Below are 22,106 nucleotides of genomic sequence, written 5' to 3'. Positions count from 1 at the left end.
ACACCCACACACAGAGACACACACACACACAGAGACACACACACACACACAGAGACGACACACACACACAGAGACGACACACACACACAGAGACGACACACACACACAGATGACACACACACAGAGACACACACAGGGACACTGGAAAGCATAAACACAGGTTTACAAATAGAACATGCAGGGCTGTCCAAATAAAATGTGATTTGATTTAATTTTATACACATACGCATTCATAGACAACACACACATACGGAGAGACACACACACACACTCCGACACACACACACTCTGCCATAAGGGGTGGTGCAGCAGGCAGATGACAGACGTGTTGAGCCTGCGTCAGGATCTCCGCTGCTGCTGACACAAAGGACACGCGGATCTGGAGACATCTGCACACACACACATCTGCACACACACATCTGCACACACACACACTAACAAACAGATCAGCACAGGAATCTGCCTGCGTGAGTTAAAATAATGTTTTCATTTAGCTGACTCCTTCCACAGCACCGTACAGTACAGGGGTGATCTGAACGTGCGACCTCTTGAACTCTAACCACCAAGCTGCCTCCATGTTCTAGGTTCTGTACCCTGACCCTAACCACCAAGCTGCCTCCCTGTTCTAGGTTCTGTACCCTAACCCTGACCGAGAGGGCTCGGGGGGCGGAGCATGTGCTGGCTCCTTTTTGGGTGTGCTTTGCCTTCAACCAATTCAACCAACGCAATCGCTACCAAGACGAACACAGCAGTAGTCTAGTACTGTACCGTAGTAGTACAATTTACCGGGGCAGCTTCTCCACACAGGGCTATATCGCATTTTGCGTTGTTACTGACAATGATCGCTACCAGTGAGCTTTTTATGAAAGCGATTTTCCACTAAATAAATGTCAAGTTTATTTACGTTTTGGGGGGCATATTTTCAGTTAGAAGATGGTACTGTTTGAATCGCGATTCAATCTTCTACTGCCTGTAACGTCGTAGAATAATCTTCAAAGGGGGTTCTTTATTCATGAATGAATGCAATATGAGTAGGCTAAATGCCTTAAAATATCACGAGAAGGGAAAAACTTAAAAGGACGTTTACGTCATAGAGATTAGGTCAATTTTTACAACGGTCTGCCAAATTTATTCGTTTTGATTCAACGATGAGGATGCCTTTTGCAGGGGAAATGAGAAGATCTATTTCATTCTACACTTCACTCGTATTTTCAGTTGTAAATGAGAAGCAAAAAAAAAATGCTTTTAAATCTATGTAATCTTTATAAATAATAAGTATGCATTTTTATATAAAATATAGCCTACAGAAATATCAGTTTTAAAAATGTCATTCAAAAACGGACCCCTGTGCAACCGACGCAAGCAAGCACACCCTACAATTTCCCCAGAAATTGTAACCTCTATAGTTAATTTTTTATATTCGATATTCACAATATTTTCAAATTTTACATCGTCGTCAAAATTATTGCGATATTATCGCTAATATTCAATATATCACCCAGCCCTAATCCTGGATGTCTTCAGTCCCACCAGGCTCCAACATGCAGCCTCTCACCTCTCCTCCACCGGGGCGGTCTGACGGCTGCTTCTGAGCCGGTTCCTGGCGTTTGGACAACATAAGAACCGGCTCCCTGCCAGGAAACTTGTTCCAGCTCAGCCCCACCGCTCAGCTGGTCCAGGAGACTGGTTCCAGCTCAGCCCCACCACTCAGCTGGTCCAGGAGACTGGTTCCAGCTCAGCCCCACCGCTCAGCTGGTTCAGAACGGTTCCACTCTCGTCAGGCCGGGGGCGAACAGTCCTAGAATAAGAACAATTGAATTTGTGATTGGCAAAAAAAAAAACTAAATAAAGAGATTTAGCCAAGAACTTGAAACATTGATTGTGTTCCTAGTTTGGCTTCAACAACAGCATGGATGTGAAACCTAAACAGCTGTCCGTGGAGGAGACAAACTGTCTCCGTGCACTGTGGTCCTCGGAGGAAATACAAAATAAAATTGAGAAGCTTTGAAAGTGATCGCTGTCAGTACCAGTCATGACAAGCAGTGTGGGGTGGAGAGGGTGTGTGGGGTGGGGAGGTGTGTGGGGTGGGGAGGGTGTGTGGGGGGAGGGGGTGGGGGTGTGTGTGGGGGGAGGGTGTGTGGGCGGAGGGTGTGTGGGGTGGGGAGGGGGTGTGGGGGGAGGGTGTGTGGGGTGGGGAGGTGTGTGGGGGGAGGGTGTGTGGGGTGGGGAGGGTGTGTGGGGGGAGGGTGTGTGGGGTGGGGTGTGTGTGGGGGGAGGGTGTGTGGGGGGAGGGTGTGTGGGGTGGGGAGGGTGTGTGGGGGGAGGGTGTGTGGGGTGGGTGTGTGGGGAGGTGTGTGGGGTGGGGAGGGTGTGTGGGGTGGGGAGGTGTGTGGAGGGAGGGTGTGTGGGGTGGGGAGGTGTGTGAGGTGGAGAGGGTGTGTGGGGGAGGGTGTGTGGGGGGAGGGTGTGTGTGGGGGGAGGGTGTGTGGGGGGAGGGTGTGTGGGGTGGGGAGGTGTGTGAGGTGGAGAGGGTGTGTGGGGGAGGGTGTGTGGGGGGAGGGTGTGTGTGGGGGGAGGGTGTGTGGGGGGAGGGTGTGTGGGGTGGGGTGTGTGGGGTGGGGAGGGTGTGTGGGGTGGGGAGGTGTGTGGGGTGGGGAGGGTGTGTGGGGTGTGTGGGGTGGGGAGGGTGTGTGGAGGGAGGGTGTGTGGGGTGGGGTGTGTGGGGTGGGGAGGTGTGTGGGGTGGGGAGGGTGTGTGTGGGGAGGGTGTGTGTGGGGAGGGTGTGTGGGGTGTGTGGGGTGGGGAGGTGTGTGGGGGGAGGGTGTGTGGGGTGGGGAGGGTGTGTGGGGTAGGGAGGTGTGTGGGGTGGGGAGGGTGTGTGGGGTGGGGAGGGTGTGTGGGGTGGGGAGGTGTGTGGGGTGGGGAGGGTGTGTGGGGAGAGGGTGTGTGTGTTCCGTCACCTCCTGACCTTCACCAGGCTCCAACATGCAGGTGAGGGCTCCAGGGCTCCATTCATGCACTCCAAGGCTCTCTCCTTCTCTCTCTCTGTCTCTCTCTCTCTAGTCTGGAGTCCAGATGAACTGAAGGTTAAAGACTCTGACCCCAGCCCCTCCTGTCTGTCTGCCCTCCCCCCTCCCCCTGCACCATCCACCTCTCTCCTCCCTCTTTTCTCCCTACTCCTCCCTCTCTTTTTCTTTTACCCCACTGCCTTTCCCCCCTCCTTTCCCCTCCCCCTCCCTCCTCCACAGGGCTGCCAGGTATGAGCTCAGTGTATTCGTGGCCCAGAAGCCCCTGAAGAAAGACTAAGGCAGAATCCCAATACTGTGTCTTACCCCTACCCCTTACCCCTAGCAGTTAGTTTTGCGCATTCAAGTGAGAGTAAGTGGTGTCCCTCTTTTTGAACGAGGGGTAGGGCTATGACGAAGGGGTATACACCCCTTAAAACCAAGTGAGCTCGGGAGCTTACTTGAAACCAAGGGGTATGTGAATACTGCACTACCTGCAACAATGGCGGACAGATCATCCAGAGAGTTCCATAAATGTAATATTTTCGGCTTAAATAATTTATAAAAAAATTATGAAAGTCTTGTTTTGTGCTCTACACAGTCCTGTACATATGTATTTGCAACCATGTTCTTAATCGAAACGTTTTTAAAAATCGCTAGTTTGCAACGCTAACGTTAGACATTGCTGATTTGCACAACAGTCCTGCATTTCTCTGATCAGCCTTGAATGGACTCCATGGATGTCTACAGTTTTAATTAAACTCCATTAGCAGCAAATTTTTTACAAATTTCGTTTGATATCAGTGCATAACACTACTTGCTTTGGAGACATCGATATACGTAACCGTAACCAAGTGGTGTCTCATTTCATAGGGCTATGTAGCCCTTACCCCTCAGTTTCGAGACACAAGGGCTAGGGGTAAACTAAGGGGTAGGGGTAACACACACTCACACACACCCCATACTTATTATTAAAGATGTTGTAGAATGATCTCCATTCTGTACCAGTCATCTTTGAAGTGGTTTAGCACCTTGGAAACATCCCATGTTGGCAAATGTAACCTTAATTATGTGGCTTTGCAACAAAAAAGCTATTTTCATGAACTTCCTCTCATTGCTTTTGATCCAAGTTTTGTGTGTGAGCGAAAGACGGAGAGGAAGAAGGAGAGAAATAGAGGGAGAGGAAGAGAAGGAGAGAGAGAGGGAGAGAAAGAGAGGGAGAGGAAGAAGGAGAGAAAGAGAGGGAGAGGAAGAGAGGGAGAGGAAGAAGAGAAAGAGAGGGAGAGGAAGAGAGGGAGAGGAAGAAGAAGAGAAAGAGAGGGATAGGAAGAGAGGGAGAGGAAGAAGGAGAGAAAGGGAATGTGAGCGCAAGAGAGAGAAGGTCAAAGTCGTAATTTGGATCCAAAGCACTTGAACCTGCAACCTTTTGATTATTAGTAAAATGCTCTAACCATTGAGCTGCATAGTATAATAGCATGATATTGCTGATCCAGCTTCAATGCTGCTTTTTAGACTAGACATGTTGGGGCTTGTAGCAGAAAGCATTAGACTGTACAGAACAGTGGGCAACACTTCACATTCACTACCAATTACTATGGGAATAGCTGTGTTTTAACATGGTAATCTTCATGTAAAGTGTTGCTGTGTAGCTACATGCTAGTAAATATAACCCTTGTGTAAAGTGCTGAATAACTTGTTTGCCTGAACCCGTGTTCAGATCATTAAGACTACAGGATGGAAGTCTGACCAGTTAAAATCCCCCATCGTTGGTAACAGCTGGGACAAGCAGCAGTCCAGAGAGAAGGCAAGCAGCACATGGTCCAGTCCAACTGGGGAGTGGAGGGGTGGACATTAGGAGGATCCAGGGTCACCCCCCCTCCCTCATTCCAACGGTCCCTTGGCAAATGAGGGGAAAATAAACAAAACCAGTCCGATGTTAGGGTGGAGGCAGGCTCAGGGACTGTGGTGTGTGGGTGTGTGTTGGGGGATGTACTTGAGAGAAATATGTGTGTGTGTGTGTAAAAGAAAAAGAAAGAAAAAAAGGGACATTGTGTGTGTGTGAGAAAGAGAAGGACAGTATGTGTGTGTGTGAGAGAGAGAAAGAGAAGGACAGTATGTATGTGTGTGTGTGTGAAAGAGGAGGACAGTATGTGTGTGTGTGTTTGTAGCTCCAGAGGACCTATCATTACCAGATGACACAGTATGAAAGCCTGCAAGCAGTAGTCATTGCTTATTTCCTTAACTCTCTCTATCCCTCCCTCCTCTCTTTCCCCTGTCTCTCTACCCTGTCTCTCTACCTCTCTCTACCCTGTCTCTCCCTCTTTTCTTCCCTCTCTTTCCACCCCTCTACCGTCTTTCTTCTGAGGCAGTTCTCTGCGTTCTGTTGCTATCTGGTAGAGCTGGAGAAGTTCTCCACCAATTGTCAAGAAGAGCTCAACATTCAGCCACTCCCTCCTTCTCTCCTCTCTCCTCCCTCCCTCCTCTCTCTCTCTCTTCCTCTCTCTCTCTCTCTCTGTGTTCCTTTCTCCTTTTTCTCCCTCCCCTTTTGCCCCTTCTCCCTCCCTCCCTCCCCTCCCCCTCCTCCCTCCCTCTCTCCTCCCCTGGTTGTGAGAGAGCACACCTGCTTGGTTGGTCTAGGAGAGCGATCCCCCAGCCCACAAACACTCTGTCTTACATCCTGCCGTTGGATTTTAGTGGACCAGTTCAGCTCTCTCTGCTCTGCTGAAAGAACAGGTAGGATGTAGCTCTCTGACTGATGGGTGTGTGTGTGTGTGTGTGTGTGGAGGGGCAGGGGGTGCAGGAGGCTGTGAGGACAGTTGGTTTGGGTGGAGGTGTGTTGGGTGGAGGTGTGTTGGGTGGAGGTGTGTTGGGTGCAGGTGTGTTGGGTGGAGGTGTGTTGGGTGGAGGTGTGTTGGGTGCAGGTGTGTTGGGTGGAGGTGTGTTGGGTGGAGGTGTGTTGGGTGGAGGTGTGTTGGGTGCAGGTGTGTTGGGTGGAGGTGTGTTGGGTGGAGGTGTGTTGGGTGGAGGTGTGTTGGGTGGAGGTGTGTTGGGTGGAGGTGTGTTGGGTGGAGGTGTGTTGGGTGGAGGTGTGTTGGGTGTCGGGGGGCTGAAGAGAGACTGATGATCTCTTTTTGAGATATGGTGGAAGGTGGGGTGTTGATGGTTGGTTTGTGCTTGTTGGGTTTGAATGGTACATTTTAGCATCGGTTATATGCTGGGAGAGATATGGGTGGGGTTATGACATTATGGAATCTATTGTGTCTGACTTCCTGGAAAGTTGTGTTTGAGTTGACTTTGGTTCAGTTTCTGCTGTGACTGATCAGAAAGGCAGAATTACACATACAAACATAGCTCTATTGTCATGAAAGTGATTTTCTTATGTGTGTATATGTGTCTGTCTGTGAATGTGCTCCCATGTGTATGTGTTTGTGTCTTTGTGTGTACCTTTGCGCATGCACATGCATGTGCCTGTGTGTGTTTCTGCACGTGCGTGTGTTTGTATGTATTGCAAGAGCATAAGCCTTGCATCAGGTTAAGGTTAGTTGTGTTAGGGTTAGTGTTAGTGTAGGTTAGGGTTAATAGTGATAGGGTTAGTGGTGATAGGGTTAGTGGTGATAGGGTTAGTGGTGATAGGGTTAGTGGTGATAGGGTTAGGGTTAGTGTTGATAGGGTAAGGGTTAGTCGTGATAGTTAGGGCTAGGGAATCTGAACCAGCCAGCTAGGAGATACTGAACCCTCATTCCTCTGACAAACACTTAAATATCCCACTCTGCTCAGGACAAATGCAGTTATCTGTTTTCAACTTTAGCTTTAAAGTGCTAAAACCTTGAGGTTTGGAGAACAGTTTCACCCAGAAGACTGGGATCATCTGGGACAGCTGCTAGGTGCTTCACATCTGCTTCTAACTACGGCCAAGTGTGTTGGGAAAAGTTTGACATACAGGACATCCTGAGTGCCCCATGACGTGGTGTCTCCATGTGAGCAGAACCAGAGAGAGAGGGAAGAGGAGAAGGAGAGAAAGGAGAGAGAGGGAGAGAAGAGCAAGGGAGGAGGAGAGAGAGAGAGGGAGAAGGAGAAAAGAGAGAGAGGGAGAGGAGAGTGTTTGTGTTGGAGGAGATGGAGCTCCAGGGTTACTGGCCTCACTGGAAAGCTGTCAAGTTTACGAGCGCTTCTCTCTTCTCTTTGTTGTGCTTTTCTTCATTGCTTTCCTCTTCTTTGTACTCTGGTTGGCTCTCAGGCGTCCTGTAGGAAAATGCAGACAAAGAAAAACAACAAAGATGTCTCTGTGCTGACTCAGCCATTTACGGTTCAGGTCAAGATGTTCTCAGTGTCCTCCTGGCTGTGTGACTCCAGAACTGAGCCCAGGTTAAACAAAGAGTTCCCCCACATTTACATTTAGTCATTTAGCAGACGCTCTTATCCAGAGCGACTTGCAGTACGTAACATACACACATCAAATCTAGATTCAAGGAATGGCCTTTATTTACCACATGTCAGCTACCAGGCAGAGTGAACAGAGTTCCTGGTAAAAACACACCTAGTCTGACCTCCGAGCTCTTATCTCCAGATCTGCTGTTGGTCTGAGCTGCCTTCCTGTAGATGCTGGACTGGCCCCAGGTGGCCTGAGGCAACTGAAAGGAAAGGTTTTTGAAGCTTTGAAGTGGAGAGGAGAAGATGGAGGGGAGGTTGGAAAAACATCAACCTGGCTCCTAGCTACCAGCTAACAGCACAGCAGCTAGCTCCTAGCTACAAGCTAACAGCACAGCAGCTAGCTCCTAGCTACCAGATAACAGCACAGCCAGCTAGCTCCTAGCTACCAGGTAACAGCACAGCAGCTAGCTCCTAGCTACCAGGTAACAGCACAGCAGCTAGCTCCTAGCTACCAGGTAACAGCACAGCCAGCTAGCTCCTAGCTACCAGGTAACAGCACAGCAGCTAGCTCCTAGCTACCAGGTAACAGCACAGCCAGCTAGCTCCTGGCATCACCGTACAGCCAGTTAGCTCCTAGCAGCACCACACAAACAGCCTGTTTAACCCTAACCCTACTAACCTTAACCTCACTACTGAGACCTGTTGACCTCTTAAGTTGTTTATTTCTTGTCAACAGAGTTCCCATGACAGACTGAGTGGTCTGGCATATGTAGACAGATTGTTGGACAGAGTTTTAATGCGTTCCCAGAATTTAATAAAATGGACTTACTCCAAAAGTTTTGAACTCTGTTGGCGCTGCTGTGAAAAACTGCCTTTCAGCTGCTCATTTTCTCCCCAAATGTTTCCAATCTCCAAACAAGCTGTCACACACACTAAAGAGGAGTTAACCCTCTGAGACTGGGAACACTTAAAAAGTCTTCAAGATTGTCTGGGTTTGGTGTGAGTCTGGGTTTCATGTTTGTGTGTGTGTGGATAATATGTGGAGTTGTTTATAAGGTCTAAGGGGAAATGTGTGTAAACATCCCGAAGCATGAATCACTTGTAGAAAATGACCTCCCATGAATCACCACTGGATGGGAGAGGGGGAGGCAGGGAGGTGGGGAAGAGATGGGGAGAGAGGGGGAGGTGGGGGAGAGAGGGGGAGGCAGGGAGGTGGGGAAGAGATGGGGAGAGAGGGGGAGGTGGGGAAGAGATGGGGAGAGAGGGGGAGGCAGGGAGGTGGGGAAGAGATGGGGAGAGAGGGGGAGGTGGGGGAGAGAGGGGGAGGCAGGGAGGTGGGGAAGAGATGGGGAGAGAGGGGGAGGTGGGGAAGAGATGGGGAGAGAGGGGGAGGTGGGGAGTGTGGGGGGAGAGAGGGGGAGGCAGGGAGGTGGGGGGAGAGAGGGGGAGAGAGGGGGAGGCAGGGAGTGTGGGGGGAGAGAGGGGGAGAGAGGGGGAGAGAGGGGGAGGCAGGGAGTGTGGGGGGAGAGAGGGGGAGGCAGGGAGGTGGGGGGAGAGAGGGGGAGGCAGGGAGTGTGGGGGGAGAGGGAGTTTCCACAGAGGGGATGTGGGATGAAAGATGGGGAGCAGGGTTTCGTTTGGGGTAGTTGATGGTAGTAGGGGGTATCTGGGGGCTAAAGGGATTAGATGGGTAATTGGGGGTAGTTTGGGTAGTAGGGTGTAGTTGGGGTAGAGGGTGAACAGGTACGACATCAGGGAGGGATGGAGACCGGTCGTCAGATGACAACAGGAGACCTGAGAGATATCTCTGCATTGTCTCCCTGTGTCTGCTGACTGACGTAAGGGTTAGGAGGGAGGGATGAGACGAAGAGCAACAGTGAATCAGAGTTGCTGCATGTCTTTTCTGTAATCTGTTTCCTGTCTGGTATCTGTTAGTAGTGGAGCCAGGCCATTGAAAACGAGAGGGAGGAGAGTGAGGAGAGAGGGAGGAGAGGGGACAGAGGAGGGAGGGAGTAGGGGGGTGAGGGAGTGGGGAGAACGTGGCCACTGCCAGGAAGGGAAGTGTAAAACTCCACCCCTTTGCTTGAAGAGAGAGGCCAGGCCTGCACTGACACATCACAGGCCTCAGGCCACAGACACGAGAGAGGGGAGGGGGTGAGGAGAGGGGGGGAGGGGAGGTGAGGGGGAAAAGAGAAAGCAAATTAGCCATTTGAAGGATGCTCATAAATGTGTTCTCTCACTCTCTCACACATACAATCACGCATCACATCCTGTAACAGAACTACAGGCTCTGCTGTCTTTTTAACTGAATCTTTTTAAAGGCTGGTGCAGCGCTGATCACAGAGCTGTTCACTTTCACAAGGCCCATGAAGCAGCTGGTTCAAACCAGTTTCTCTGCTGCTCTCAGACCAGTTTCTCTGCTGCTCTCAGACCAGTTTCTCTGCTGCTCTCAGACCAGTTTCTCTGCTGCTCTCAGACCAGTTTCTCTGCTGCTCTCAGACCAGTCCATGTTCCAGCCCCCGGGCAGCACGCATGTGTATCAGTCTGGAACCTGTCAGTCCATGTTCGATATCCCTCACCCCTCTGTCCGAGCAAATACACCACCAGCTGGTTGGTTGTGTTTCCAGACCACATTTCCTCCTCCTCTTCCTCCTCTTCCTCCTCTTCCTCATTCTCCTCCTCTTCCTCTTTTTCGTAACTGTCTGGGCTGTGGCAGAGATCAGGACTGATGGAGACTGGGGACATCCTCCAGTTCCGTAATAAAAACTCAGGAATGTTCACGGTCCCCGTTTAATAGCAGGTTAAATCGGAGTCAGCCTTTTAATAAGAATTTCTTAAAATCTGTCAATTGGCTTTGCTTGTGTGTGTTTGTGTGTGTTTGTGTGCGTGTTGGAGTAAGATAGAGGAGGTGAGGATCAGTGAGAAGGGAGTCAAAGTTGTCATCTCCATGACTTCAACCAACTGGAGGACCATGAGAAAGATCTAATGTCACCAGCTCTGAAGCCAGGAACGTGAGTCAGCTCTTCTGGGAGATCAGGCACATGTGTTTGGCTCTGCTGCGCAGATGGAAACTGGCCAGAGCTTAAACAACTTTCCATGCTGCTGGTTTTTCCGTGAAGGGGTCCATAGGTTCTCAATCACCTCACGCTAACCGTGACCTCTGACCTCACCTAAAGAAACGTTGCCTGAATCTCTCTTACCGGCAAACAAAGGGGAAGTGAGTGTGGTGAAGTCATTTTTTTTGTGAATCTGCTCAGTGTATGGAAACAGAGATGTCTGTCCTGACTTTACTGACAGAGCACAGACAGACACAGACAGGTCAGTGTTGTGGTCATTAAGCCAGACAGGTGACATGATGAAGTTGAGGAAGAACCAGTCTAGCTTGTCTGAAAGGTGCCGGAAGGTTCTGAAAAGTGCTGGAAGATTCTGGAAGGTGCTAAAAGGTGTTAGAAGGTGACACCCAGACTGACTGCTCCTGCTGGGGGCTGCTAGCCTGGAGACTGAGGCATGCATAAAGACAGGTAGGATGATAGGCGTGGAAACACAGGAAGGTAGACAGGTAGGCAGGCACACAGTCGACACACACATACACACACACACACAGTGACAAACACACACACACACACACAATCACAAACAGAGATACGAAGTACAAATACTAGTACTTGATGAGGACTCTATTATACTCTACTGTGCTCTACTGTACTCTGCTCTGCTTTACTCAACTCTGTTTTAGGCTTATCTGTTCTCCTCTCCTTTAACTGTGTGTTAGAAAAAAAGGTACGTTATGGATGAAACAGAGGGAATTAGCAATGTGAACATTGCTGAGAATAGAGACATAGAGAGCTGATATATGATGCCACATATAAGGGAAATGTTGATGAGAATTGTCGGTGTCAAAAAGGATTCCTGGCGAATGGGCTGTGTGTCTATAGTGTCTTTTTGTATTCATGTATTAATATGATGTAAGGTCCAGTTACCAGCGTGATACTAAAGCAGTGGCTAGTACATTTACATTTAGTCATTTACATTTAGTAGTGGCCACTTTTTACTATACTCTACTATCCTCTTTTTAAACACGAGTATCTGTACTTCTACTTGAGTGAAGAATCCTTCTCCCATGATAGTGAAGGGAGAGGGAGGAGGGGAGAGGGAGGAGGGAGGAGGGGAGAGGGAGGAGGGGGAGGAGGGAGAGGGAGGAGGGGAGAGGGAGAGGGAGGAGGGGAGAGGGAGAGGGAGGAGGGGGAGAGGGAGGAGGGGGAGAGGGAGGAGGGGAGAGGGAGGAGGGGGAGAGGAAGGAGGGGGAGAGGGAGGAGGGGAGAGGGAGAGGGAGGAGGGGAGAGGGAGGAGGGGGATGATACAGTGTTGGAGACGCCTCGGGGGGGTACCTCTGACCCTGCTGTAAAGGTGTCTGCTGGTCAGTACTCGTTCACCTTTGACCCTTTTGGTGAAAGAGAAGAGGTGGAGGTGCAATCTCTTGGTGTTTTACTGGCCTGGCATGAGTAAAGACACACACAAACATGCACACACACTCTCAGACACACATAGACCCAGCCCTCACCTGTGTCCTCTGCCCTCCAGACTCTCTGACAGAGGTGCCATGCGGTCGCTGTGTGTGTCCCTGCTCCTGGTGACGGTGTGCTGGGCTCTGCCCTTCCGCCAGTCCGGCTTCATGGACTTCATGATGGAGGACGAGGCGGGCTCCGGGGACCCCGATGCCCTTGCCCCTGAGGGCCCCGCTGGAGCCCCCCCTGGAAGCCCCCGCCTAGGCCTGCCTGATGGCCCCCGGTGCCCCTTCAGATGCCAGTGCAGCCGACGTGTCGTCCAATGCTCCGACCTGGGTGAGACGCACCACGCACTGCCGTATCCCTCCACCCCTCACGCCGTATCCCTCCACCACGCACTGCCGTATCCCTCCACCCCTCATGCCGTATCCCTCCACCCCTCATCCTTCATCCCTCCTCCTCTCATCCCTCCACCAGGGTCAGGGTAAGGTCTGCATATAGCAGGCATGAACAACAGGAATGTTCAGAGACTATCTGGTGTTTGATCTACACATCACCAGCTTGTTAACTCAAAACAGAACATTGCCCCAGACACACACACAGCCTCAAAGCACACACACCACCCCAGAACACACACACCGCCCCAGAACACACACACACCACCCCGGAACACACACACACATCACCCCAGAACAGACACACACACCACCCCAGAACACACACACACCGCCCCAGAACATGCCACTTTAAACACTTGCAGATGGCGTGAACTTAATTCACTTCCGTCTCGATGACATTGTGCACCACAACATGGAGTTGTGCTCACCAGAGCCTAACTGTCTCCAGGGCTGAAGACAGGGAGGTTCAGAGCTCTTCCTGTTTTAACAAGTTCCTCTAGAGGCTCGTCTCTTCCTCAGCTGGGGACCACGTGGTCTGGAATACATTTAGCAGCTCTCAAGGTTTCCAAGTGATTAAAAAGATTTACTTGAACCTTTTAATTAGTCTGGAGATCATTGTTTATTTTATTTTTTTATGTTGACTGTTGAGTGGTATAAACTGTCATCAAGGTATTTTGCTGTCATTCTGCCAGTCATGTGAGGTTGACCTTGGTCACCAACAGTCAGAGGAAGGGTTAGTAGAACTACAGACAGAGATGGACAGACACACTGCCACATACACACTCACACCAGGGAAGAGGGGTGGGAGGGGGAGAAGAGGGGAGGGGAGGCGGGGTGGAGAGGAGAAGAGGGGTGGGAGGGGGAGTGGGGGGAGAGGGAGGAGAGGAGAGGAGAGGGGGGGAAAGGGGAGGCGGGGCGGGGTGGAGAGGAGAAGAGGGGTGGGAGGGGGAGTGGGGGGAGAGGGAGGAGAGGAGAAGAGGGGGGAGAGGAGAGGAGAGGGGGGGAGAGGGGAGGCGGGGCGGGGTGGAGAGGAGAAGAGGGGTGGGAGGGGGAGTGGGGGGAGAGGGAGGAGAAGAGGGGGGAGAGGAGAGGGGGGGAGAGGGGAGGCTGGGTGGAGAGGAGAGGAGAAGAGGGGTGGGAGGGAGAGAGGGGGGAGAGGAGAGGGGGGGAGAGGGGAGGCTGGGTGGAGAGGAGAGGAGAAGAGGGGGGAGAGGAGAGGGGAGGAGAAGAGGGGTGGGAGGGGGAGTGGGGGGAGAGGGGGGTAGAGGGAGGAGAGGAGAAGAGGGGGGAGAGAAGAGGGGGGGGAGAGGGAGGAGAGGGGAAGGGGGGAGAAGAGGGGGGAGAGGGAGGAGAGGAGAGGGGGGGAGGGGGAGAGGAGAGGAGGATGGGGGGAGAGGGGGGGGAGGGGGAGGAGGGGAGGGGGGAGGGGAGGGGAGGGGGGAGGGGAGGGAGGGGGGAGAGGGCCTTCTAAAAGGTTTAAGCAGAATACGACCATCTTGCGCCAGTCTGACTGTTGAAGGAAGAAGCCTGCAGACTAAACAGCTGAAACACACACACCTCAGACACACACACAACCTGAGCCACAGGCTGTTTGTCCAACACACATACTCACACATACACATAGAGAGGAGAGGGGAAAACGAAGGGAAAAGTGTAAGAGATGAGTAATGAAAAGGAGAGCAAGACCCACCGCATGTCTTCACCTCCCACAGCTGTGAGGGGCCAGAGCCTACGAGCCTGTGAGGGGCCAGAGCCTACGAGCCTGTGTGAGCAAGAACACAAAAGCTTTTAAGCCACAGTGTGTATGCTTATACACACACACACTCTCTCACACACACACACACACTCTCACACACACACACACACACACTCTCATGACAGCAAGTCAGTAAGTTACAGTAAGCCTGTGCCTCAACAGCTCAGTCCAAACATCCTCTTATTAAACATCATTCTGTTATTTCGCTATTTAACCCGTTAAGGAGTAGCGTTGCACATATGTGATCGTTCGAATGCAGGTGCTACAGCGTAGCGTTGCACATATGTGATTTCAAACATTCCAACTGAATATTTTCAGATACACAAAAACTATATGACAAACGCTATATTATGGCTTCAAAATGTACTGATGAGAGGGCTAACAAGTAACACTAGCATAGTAGTAACAGTGCTACGTGTATTATGCTAGAGTTGAGACAGAGAGACCATGTGGTGGAGAGGGTTAGGGTTATCGTGAACATGTGGTGGAGAGTTAGGGTTATCGTGAACATGTGGTGGAGAGGGTTAGGGTTATCGTGAACATGTGGTGGAGAGGGTTAGGGTTATCGTGAACATGTGGTGGAGAGGGTTAGGGTTATCGTGAACATGTGGTGGAGAGGGTTAGGGTTATCGTGAACTTGTGGTGGAGAGGGTTAGGGTTATCGTGAACATGTGGTGGAGAGTTAGGGTTATCGTGAACATGTGGTGGAGAGGGTTAGGGTTATCGTGAACATGTGGTGGAGAGTTAGGGTTATCGTGAACATGTGGTGGAGAGGGTTAGGGTTATCGTGAACATGTGGTGGAGAGGGTTAGGGTTATCGTGAACATGTGGTGGAGAGGGTTAGGGTTATCGTGAACATGTGGTGGAGAGGGTTAGGGTTATCGTGAACATGTGGTGGAGAGGGTTAGGGTTATCGTGAACATGTGGTGGAGAGGGTTAGGGTTATCGTGAACATGTGGTGGAGAGGGTTAGGGTTATCGTGAACATGTGGTGGAGAGGGTTAGGGTTATCGTGAACTTGTGGTGGAGAGGGTTAGGGTTATCGTGAACATGTGGTGGAGAGTTAGGGTTATCGTGAACATGTGGTGGAGAGGGTTAGGGTTATCGTGAACATGTGGTGGAGAGTTAGGGTTATCGTGAACATGTGGTGGAGAGGGTTAGGGTTATCGTGAACATGTGGTGGAGAGGGTTAGGGTTATCGTGAACATGTGGTGGAGAGGGTTAGGGTTATCGTGAACATGTGGTGGAGAGGGTTAGGGTTATCGTGAACATGTGGTGGAGAGGGTTAGGGCTATCGTGAACATGTGGTGGAGAGTTAGGGTTAGGGTTATCATGAACATGTGGTGGAGAGTTAGGGTTATCGTGAACATGTGATGGAGAGGGTTAGGGTTATCGTGAACATGTGATGGAGAGGGTTAGGGCTATCGTGAACATGTGCTTGGGTTCATAGAGTCAAACACATATCGGACTGTCTGGCTTTATAGTGCAACAACAGGAATTTAATGCACAGTGTTATATTAAAATCAAAAACAAAATATTATGATGGTGGTGAGTTATGAGGTGTGTATGTGGGTGTTGGTCTATTGTATTACATCATACATCACTAATCACCTTGTTTGTGCATTGGTACAGTTAGGATTGTGGAGGTCATTTGAATCTCCTTTCTTTTGAGGCTAAAAAAACCATAACTCACCACATGAAACACAGTTTTTAGTTTCTGATACACAGCGTGTTGGAGAGCCTGGAGCGTTGAGGCTGCGATGATCTCAGGGCCAAAGCATGCAGTCTCTGATGCTCCAAGAAAATCAGGAAATTAATTTCAAGGCCTGTTTCCACGCTGTTCCTTGGAGTCCTGCTTCAGCCGAGAGAAGAAACACCGTGAAGCCATGTTTCTCAGTTCCAACAGAAGAAACACCGTGAAGCCATGTTTCTCAGTCCCAACAGAAGAAACACCGTGAAGCCATGTTTCTCAGTTCCAACAGAAGAAACACCGTGAAGCCATGTTCTTCAGTTCCAACAGACAGCAGCTACAACCTGTCAACTTGGGAGGACAGGAGAGCAGAAATCATTATAAACCTCCCAGACGTCAAACAATCCCTCAATTCTTTCTGGTATCTGGAGGTCAAAGGTCAGGGTGCTGCAGCACATTTCCTGTGGTCTGTGGTCGAGTCAGGTCGTTCATCAGGGGGTCAGGGGTCAGGTCCCCCTCAAAGAGGGAGCGCTGGGAGGACATTCCTCCTCTCAGCCTCGTGGGATGAGGAAAGGTGAGGCTCAGCCTCGTGGGATGAGGAAAGGTGAGGCTCAGCCTCGTGCAGGTGTTCAGGGGTAATCACCCCAACAGAGACACAGTAAGGTGTATTTACATTCAGCCTTTTATCCATTTAACAAAGTGGCATACAAATAGTGCATAGATTCAGTACAGCAAAAGAGCAAGGATCAGCGATGCATAGTTCTAACAGTGTTTCCGTGGTCAGAGTCACGCAGAAAAAAAAATCAATTTCCCATCAGCACAGACGAAACGTAACAACAGCAAGTCTCCCGTCTCCTGAAAAAACATGCCGCACTGTTATATGAAAACACCGTTTCTTTCTCACACAGCCACACACACATGCACGCACACATGCACGCACACACACATGCACACACATCTGCAGATGTGACACAGAGTAGAGTTTGAACTGGTGTCGTTCCTGAGAAAACTGGATTTGGCTTGAAATATCTAGATTCCTTCATAGATCGAATCCACTAAAACACTCCAGGCATGCCAAGACATTGTAAAAGAACCACAGGAATAATAAAAGATGTCAATCCTGACCTCCTCCCTCCTCTTCCTCTCCAGGGCTGACTGGTATCCCAGACGACCTCCCTGCAGACACGTCTCTGCTGGATCTGCAGAACAACAAGATCACCGAGATCAAGGAGAACGACTTCAAGAACCTAAGAGAGTTGCATGTAAGACCGTCTCCTCAAGATTTCACATAAAATCCCAGTCCAGTGTTATCTTCACCATACATACATGTTTTAACCAAGGGGTTTGTTTAAAAAACACTTCAGAAAAACTGAAAAGCATTTTGGTTAAAATTTGTTGTGAAAGAACCTTGTACAACAGACACTGCGTTAGGGTCCTGTCTGAAAGTCTTACTTTCTCTAAGTGCTTTACTCCACATATGACCACTGGGTCCAATCTGTCATACTGTAAACACTCTTGAGCACAAATGTAAATTCCAAAGAATGTTTAAAATTGTGTAAAAAGTTGACTGCTTTACACCAGATGGGAAGTTTAGACTCCCAGTGTTGTCTTGAACAGGAAACATCCTCAAGTACACTGGAGCAACACAGGGAGATGGGATGCATCTCAAAACAAGAGAGTATGTGTGTGTGTGAGACAGTGTGTCTCTCTCCAGAGAGAGAGAGAGAGAGGGAGGGAGAGAGGGTGGGGGAGAGAGAGAGAGGGAGAGAGAGAGAGAGGGTGGGGGAGAGAGAGAGAGGGAGAGAGAGAGAGAGAGAGAGGGGAGTAGCTCTCTAGATCCCAGGTGCATCGAAACTATGTTCCTCCAGGCTCTGGTCTCAGTCAGCCATCTGCCCTCTGTTAAATACCACAACGGGCCGAGCGTGTGAGTGTTTGTTGTGTATGTGGTGAGTATGTACATGTGTGTGTGGTAAAGGTGTGTGTGTGTGGTGAGGGTGAGTGTGTGGTAAAGGTGTATGTGTGTGTGTGTGTGTGGTGAGGGTGAGTGTGTGGTAAAGGTGTGTGTCTCTATCTTGCTGCTGCTCACGTCTGCAGATGAGAGAGAGGAACTGAGGCTGGGCCTGGGAGTCGACTCTCTGGTGAAGCTGAGTCAGGGTCGACTCTGGTGAAGCTGAGTCAGAGTCGACTCTCTGGTGAAGCTGAGTCAGGGTCGACTCTCTGGTGAAGCTGAGTCAGGGTCGACTCTCTGGTGAAGCTGAGTCAGAGTCGACTCTCTGGTGAAGCTGAGTCAGGGTCGACTCTCTGGTGAAGCTGAGTCAGACTTCCTGGTGAACAACCAGATTATCATTATCGTCATCAGACCCAAGTCCATCTCTCCTTCAGGCTCTGATTCTGGTGAACAACCAGATCAGCAGCATCCACGCCAAGGCCCTGGCCCCACTGGGCAAGCTGCAGCGCCTCTACCTGTCCAAGAACCAGCTGAAGGAGCTGCCGGCCAACATGCCCAGGAGCCTGCAGGAGCTGCGGATCCACGAGAACAGCATCAGCAAGATCAAGAAGGCCTCCCTGCAGGGCATGACTCAGATCATCGTCATGGGTACGGGATAAGCACTTCCTGGTTCGCAGCTAGGATCAATCCATGAAGGTTGAGGTTTGGTTTGGGGGTAGGGTTGGGTTAGGGTTATGGTTGGGGTAGGGCTATGGTGGGTTAGGGGTTATTGTTGGGTTAGTGTTGGGTTAGGAGTCTCTCACTGACTCTCCCTCCCTCTCCCTCCCTGATGATGTCATCAGAGCTGGGCTCAAACCCTCTGAAGGCAGCAGGGATTGAGGCCGGAGCGTTCGCTGACCTGAAGAAAGTCTCGTACATCCGCATTGCTGACACCGGCCTCACAGACATCCCCAAAGGTATCTCTCTCTCTCTCTCATATTTTTGTTTCAGGTGTTTTCATTCCAGCCTAATAAGATCAGGATGAGAAAGTGTAGAAGTTACATTACATTAGGGTTAGTTAAGTTAAGGGATTTCCCCAGCAGAGCCCCATCCAAGCAGCAGCCAGGAGCGCCAGACTCCAGCAGAACAATGGAGCCATTGTGAAACAAAAGGATCTTAGTAACTCAAAACTCTCTTTACAGGGTGGGAAGACGTTGTCTTTTTCTGGAAATGAGGGAAAACTGTAGATTATATTGTCGAAATGTTTTTGTAATAAAATACAGGACATTCCCACACGAGTATTTAAACCCAAGAGTGTGGACGTGTGAAACTTCCTGTAACCTTCTGTAGGTGTTAGTCTGTGCAGCTGCAGGTGTGGCTATGGGGGCAGACATTAGCTGTTAGATGTGTAACTGCAGCTTGCTCTGACTCCTCATCACTGTTTTTTGTGGGTTGCCAGGTTTGCCAAGCTCCCTCTCTGAGTTGCACTTGGATGGCAACAAGATCACCAAAGTTCAGGCTGACAACCTGAAGGGTCTGAAGAACCTGGCAAAGTAACGACTTTTCTATTTTCTGAGAAACCTCACAGAAACATTTTACAGTAGCCTTTCCTCTTCTCTTCATTGCATTGATACACTGGAATCTATACACACCACTCATGGTGTGTATATCTCATGGGACATGAGATATCTCATGGGACTCATGTATATCTCATGGGACATGAGATATCTCATGGGACTACAAAAGCAGTATTTATATGAAATCCCAAATGACTATAATTCTTTACAATACAAGACACCAGTGTGATTATGAGGATCAGGATTTGGAAGGCAAGACTAGGCATGAAGACTAAACAGGAACTAAAATACTTTTCTGAAATGTTAACAGTTTATGTTGGAGAACAAACTGCCCCGCTAGGACTGTCCTTTCTCTGGCTCAAACAATCACTTAAGGATCCTGTCATTAGATTGTTGCATGTGTGCGATAGATTTACATATATTCAGAAATATGAAAATGTGTAAAGTCATATTTCTGTAGCATTTTGGTACTTCTTTCTCCTTCCACCGTTTCCTCATTCCCCAGCCCAAACTCTCCGAGCCCACACCCCTCCCCTGTCCAGGGCCCTGCTCCTATTGGCTCTCACACATTACACCTCTTCATCCCATTGGTTCTCACACCTCCCCTGGTTGTTCCTATTGGCTGTTGTTCCCTCCAGGCTGGGTCTGAGCTACAACCAGATCAGCGTGGTGGAGAACGGCTCCCTGGCCGCGGTGCCTCACCTGAGGGAGCTTCACCTGGACAACAACGCCCTCTCCTCCGTCCCCTCTGGCCTGCCCGACCACAAGTACATCCAGGTGGGTCTCCACAGCCTTCACACACACCACACCCCCCCCCCCACACACACACACACCCTCCACACACCACATACACCACACACACACACACCACACCACACAGCCTCCACACAACACATTCCACACACAATACACACACAACACACACCAGGTCTCAGTAACCCTCCCCGACCACTACCCCCCCTCCTGTCCCCCCCTCCTGTCCCCCCCTCCTGTCCCCCCCTCCTGTCCCCTCCTCCTGTCCCCCCCTCCTGTCCCCCCCTCCTGTCCCCCCCTCCTGTCCCCTCCTCCTGTCCCCTCCTCCTGTCCCCCCCTCCTGTCCCCTCCTCCTGTCCCCCCCTCCTTTCCCCCCCTCATTTCCCCCCCTCCTTTCCCCTCCACTCTCTCCTGTTTTCACCAGGTGATCTATCTGCATAGCAACAAGATTTCTCAGGTGGGAACAGAAGATTTCTGCCCCCCCGGCTACAACACCAAGAAGGCCATGTACTCCGGTATCAGCCTGTTCAGCAACCCTGTGTCCTACTGGGAGATCCAGCCCATCACCTTCCGCTGTGTGTTCGACCGCTCCGCCATCCAGCTGGGCAACTACAGGAAGAAGTAGACGTAGGGTGTACCAGAGTGTGTGGGTGCAAGTGTGTGTGTGTGTGTGTGTGTGTGTGTGAATGTGTTTGATCCACAACCAACAGCAGCATCGTCCAGCCCTACCAGCCTCCACCACCATCCAGGTTCACTCCCCCATCTGAACAGTGACTCACACCACAACTAAATATTTACCTTCTAATACAGTTTAAACTCTAATAATAGTTTTTTTACCATGAAGAGAGAGCTCAGGCTGATGCCTGGGCACCACTCCAACACATCGCCTCCCTGAACATTAAACCACAAAGTCACCAAATTGACAAAATGCTGTTAATGACTAAATCATCTTAATACTTAACTCGTCAGTCTGGTACCTGTCAGTCTGCACCTTCAACATTCCTGGATTGTTGTTTAATAAAGAAGTAGGAAAGACGGAAGATGTCCACTGTCAACTCGTTAACCGTCTGTTGTGGCGCCTGGTGGGAAACAAGATCACTGTAGGGTTGAGGAGCAGAAGCCATCGTTTTCACAATCCTGTTTAACCGAGATGATCTGACCTGTGGAGCAGGCAGCGAGGGTTGACTTGTCGTAAACACCGTTAACAACCGCTATACTAGAATGTTCTAGATCGTATGACATGTATAGTAGTATTAGTGTTGAAAGTGTGCTGTTACAATAACTTTGTACTCTGAAAGAAGTCTGATTTTCTTTTCATATTGTAGTCAACTGAAGTAGATTGGGAAAAAAACACATTGTTTATTCTTTCACAGGGCGCTGTCTACGGCTTGCTTCAGTTACTTTTTTTTCTTTCTGTTTTTCTTTCTCAAAAATATGACGGCAGTTTACATTGATCTGTAGACCCCCCCCCAGCACTTCCTGTGTTACACAATGCTAGATTAGAGCTAAAGTGAAAACGTCCCCTAAAGACATAGAATAAACATTTTACTTGTCCAGAAAAAAAGATGTCTGATTTACGTATATGCATGCTTCACTGCCCTCTTGACTAACAGCAGGTTGTGGTTTCTGAAACGTCCTTTGTACACGTTGCTGTTATCTCCTCCCTATTTTCCCTCCTTCTTTGTGTTCTTGTCTGAGGAGAACGGACGGAGCAGGAGGCACTGTGTTGTGTGAACGTAGTTCATAAAGACGCTGTATATAAAAGCTGTATAAAACAAATCTTTCATTGCTTAAAAGCACTCCCTGTAGTTCAGACTTAATATATCAGCAATAAAGGTGTTGCTCTTCTCCTCGCGTGAGACGGGCTAAACCAAATAAATATGCAAACTGACCAGCAGTGGTTTCTGTCACAGGAGTGGGTTTGGAACGTGATTGTGTGTGTTGGTGTTGTGTGTGTTGTGTTTGGTCTATCAGTGTGTTGGGGTACATTCCCAGGGGTGGGTATGGCTCAGTGGTAGAGCATGGGGATGGGTATAGCTCAGTGGTAGAGCATGGGGATGGGTATAGCTCAGTGGTAGAGCATGGGGATGGGTATAGCTCAGTGGTAGAGCATGGGGATGGGTAT

At 50.0% G+C, this 22,106-nt stretch overlaps 1 protein-coding gene across 1 annotated transcript; it reads left to right on the top strand.

Moving 5' to 3' along the window:
• Positions 1-5,578: 5,578 nt before the first annotated feature.
• On the top strand, positions 5,579-21,872 carry dcn (decorin). The gene is made up of 8 exons (XM_062483538.1): positions 5,579-5,738; positions 11,958-12,217; positions 16,874-16,986; positions 18,107-18,320; positions 18,515-18,628; positions 19,111-19,204; positions 19,867-20,005; positions 20,406-21,872. The coding sequence occupies exons 2-8, from the start codon at positions 11,977-11,979 to the stop codon at positions 20,604-20,606; spliced, it is 1,116 nt and encodes a 371-aa protein (XP_062339522.1). The 5' UTR covers positions 5,579-5,738; positions 11,958-11,976; the 3' UTR covers positions 20,607-21,872.
• Positions 21,873-22,106: the final 234 nt, after the last annotated feature.

The sequence above is a fragment of the Osmerus eperlanus genome, chromosome 17 (assembly GCF_963692335.1).
Source record: "Osmerus eperlanus chromosome 17, fOsmEpe2.1, whole genome shotgun sequence".
Taxonomy (NCBI): domain Eukaryota; kingdom Metazoa; phylum Chordata; class Actinopteri; order Osmeriformes; family Osmeridae; genus Osmerus; species Osmerus eperlanus.
The sequence above is the reverse complement of the archived record's forward strand: the minus strand, read 5'-3'. Positions and strand labels throughout refer to the sequence as shown.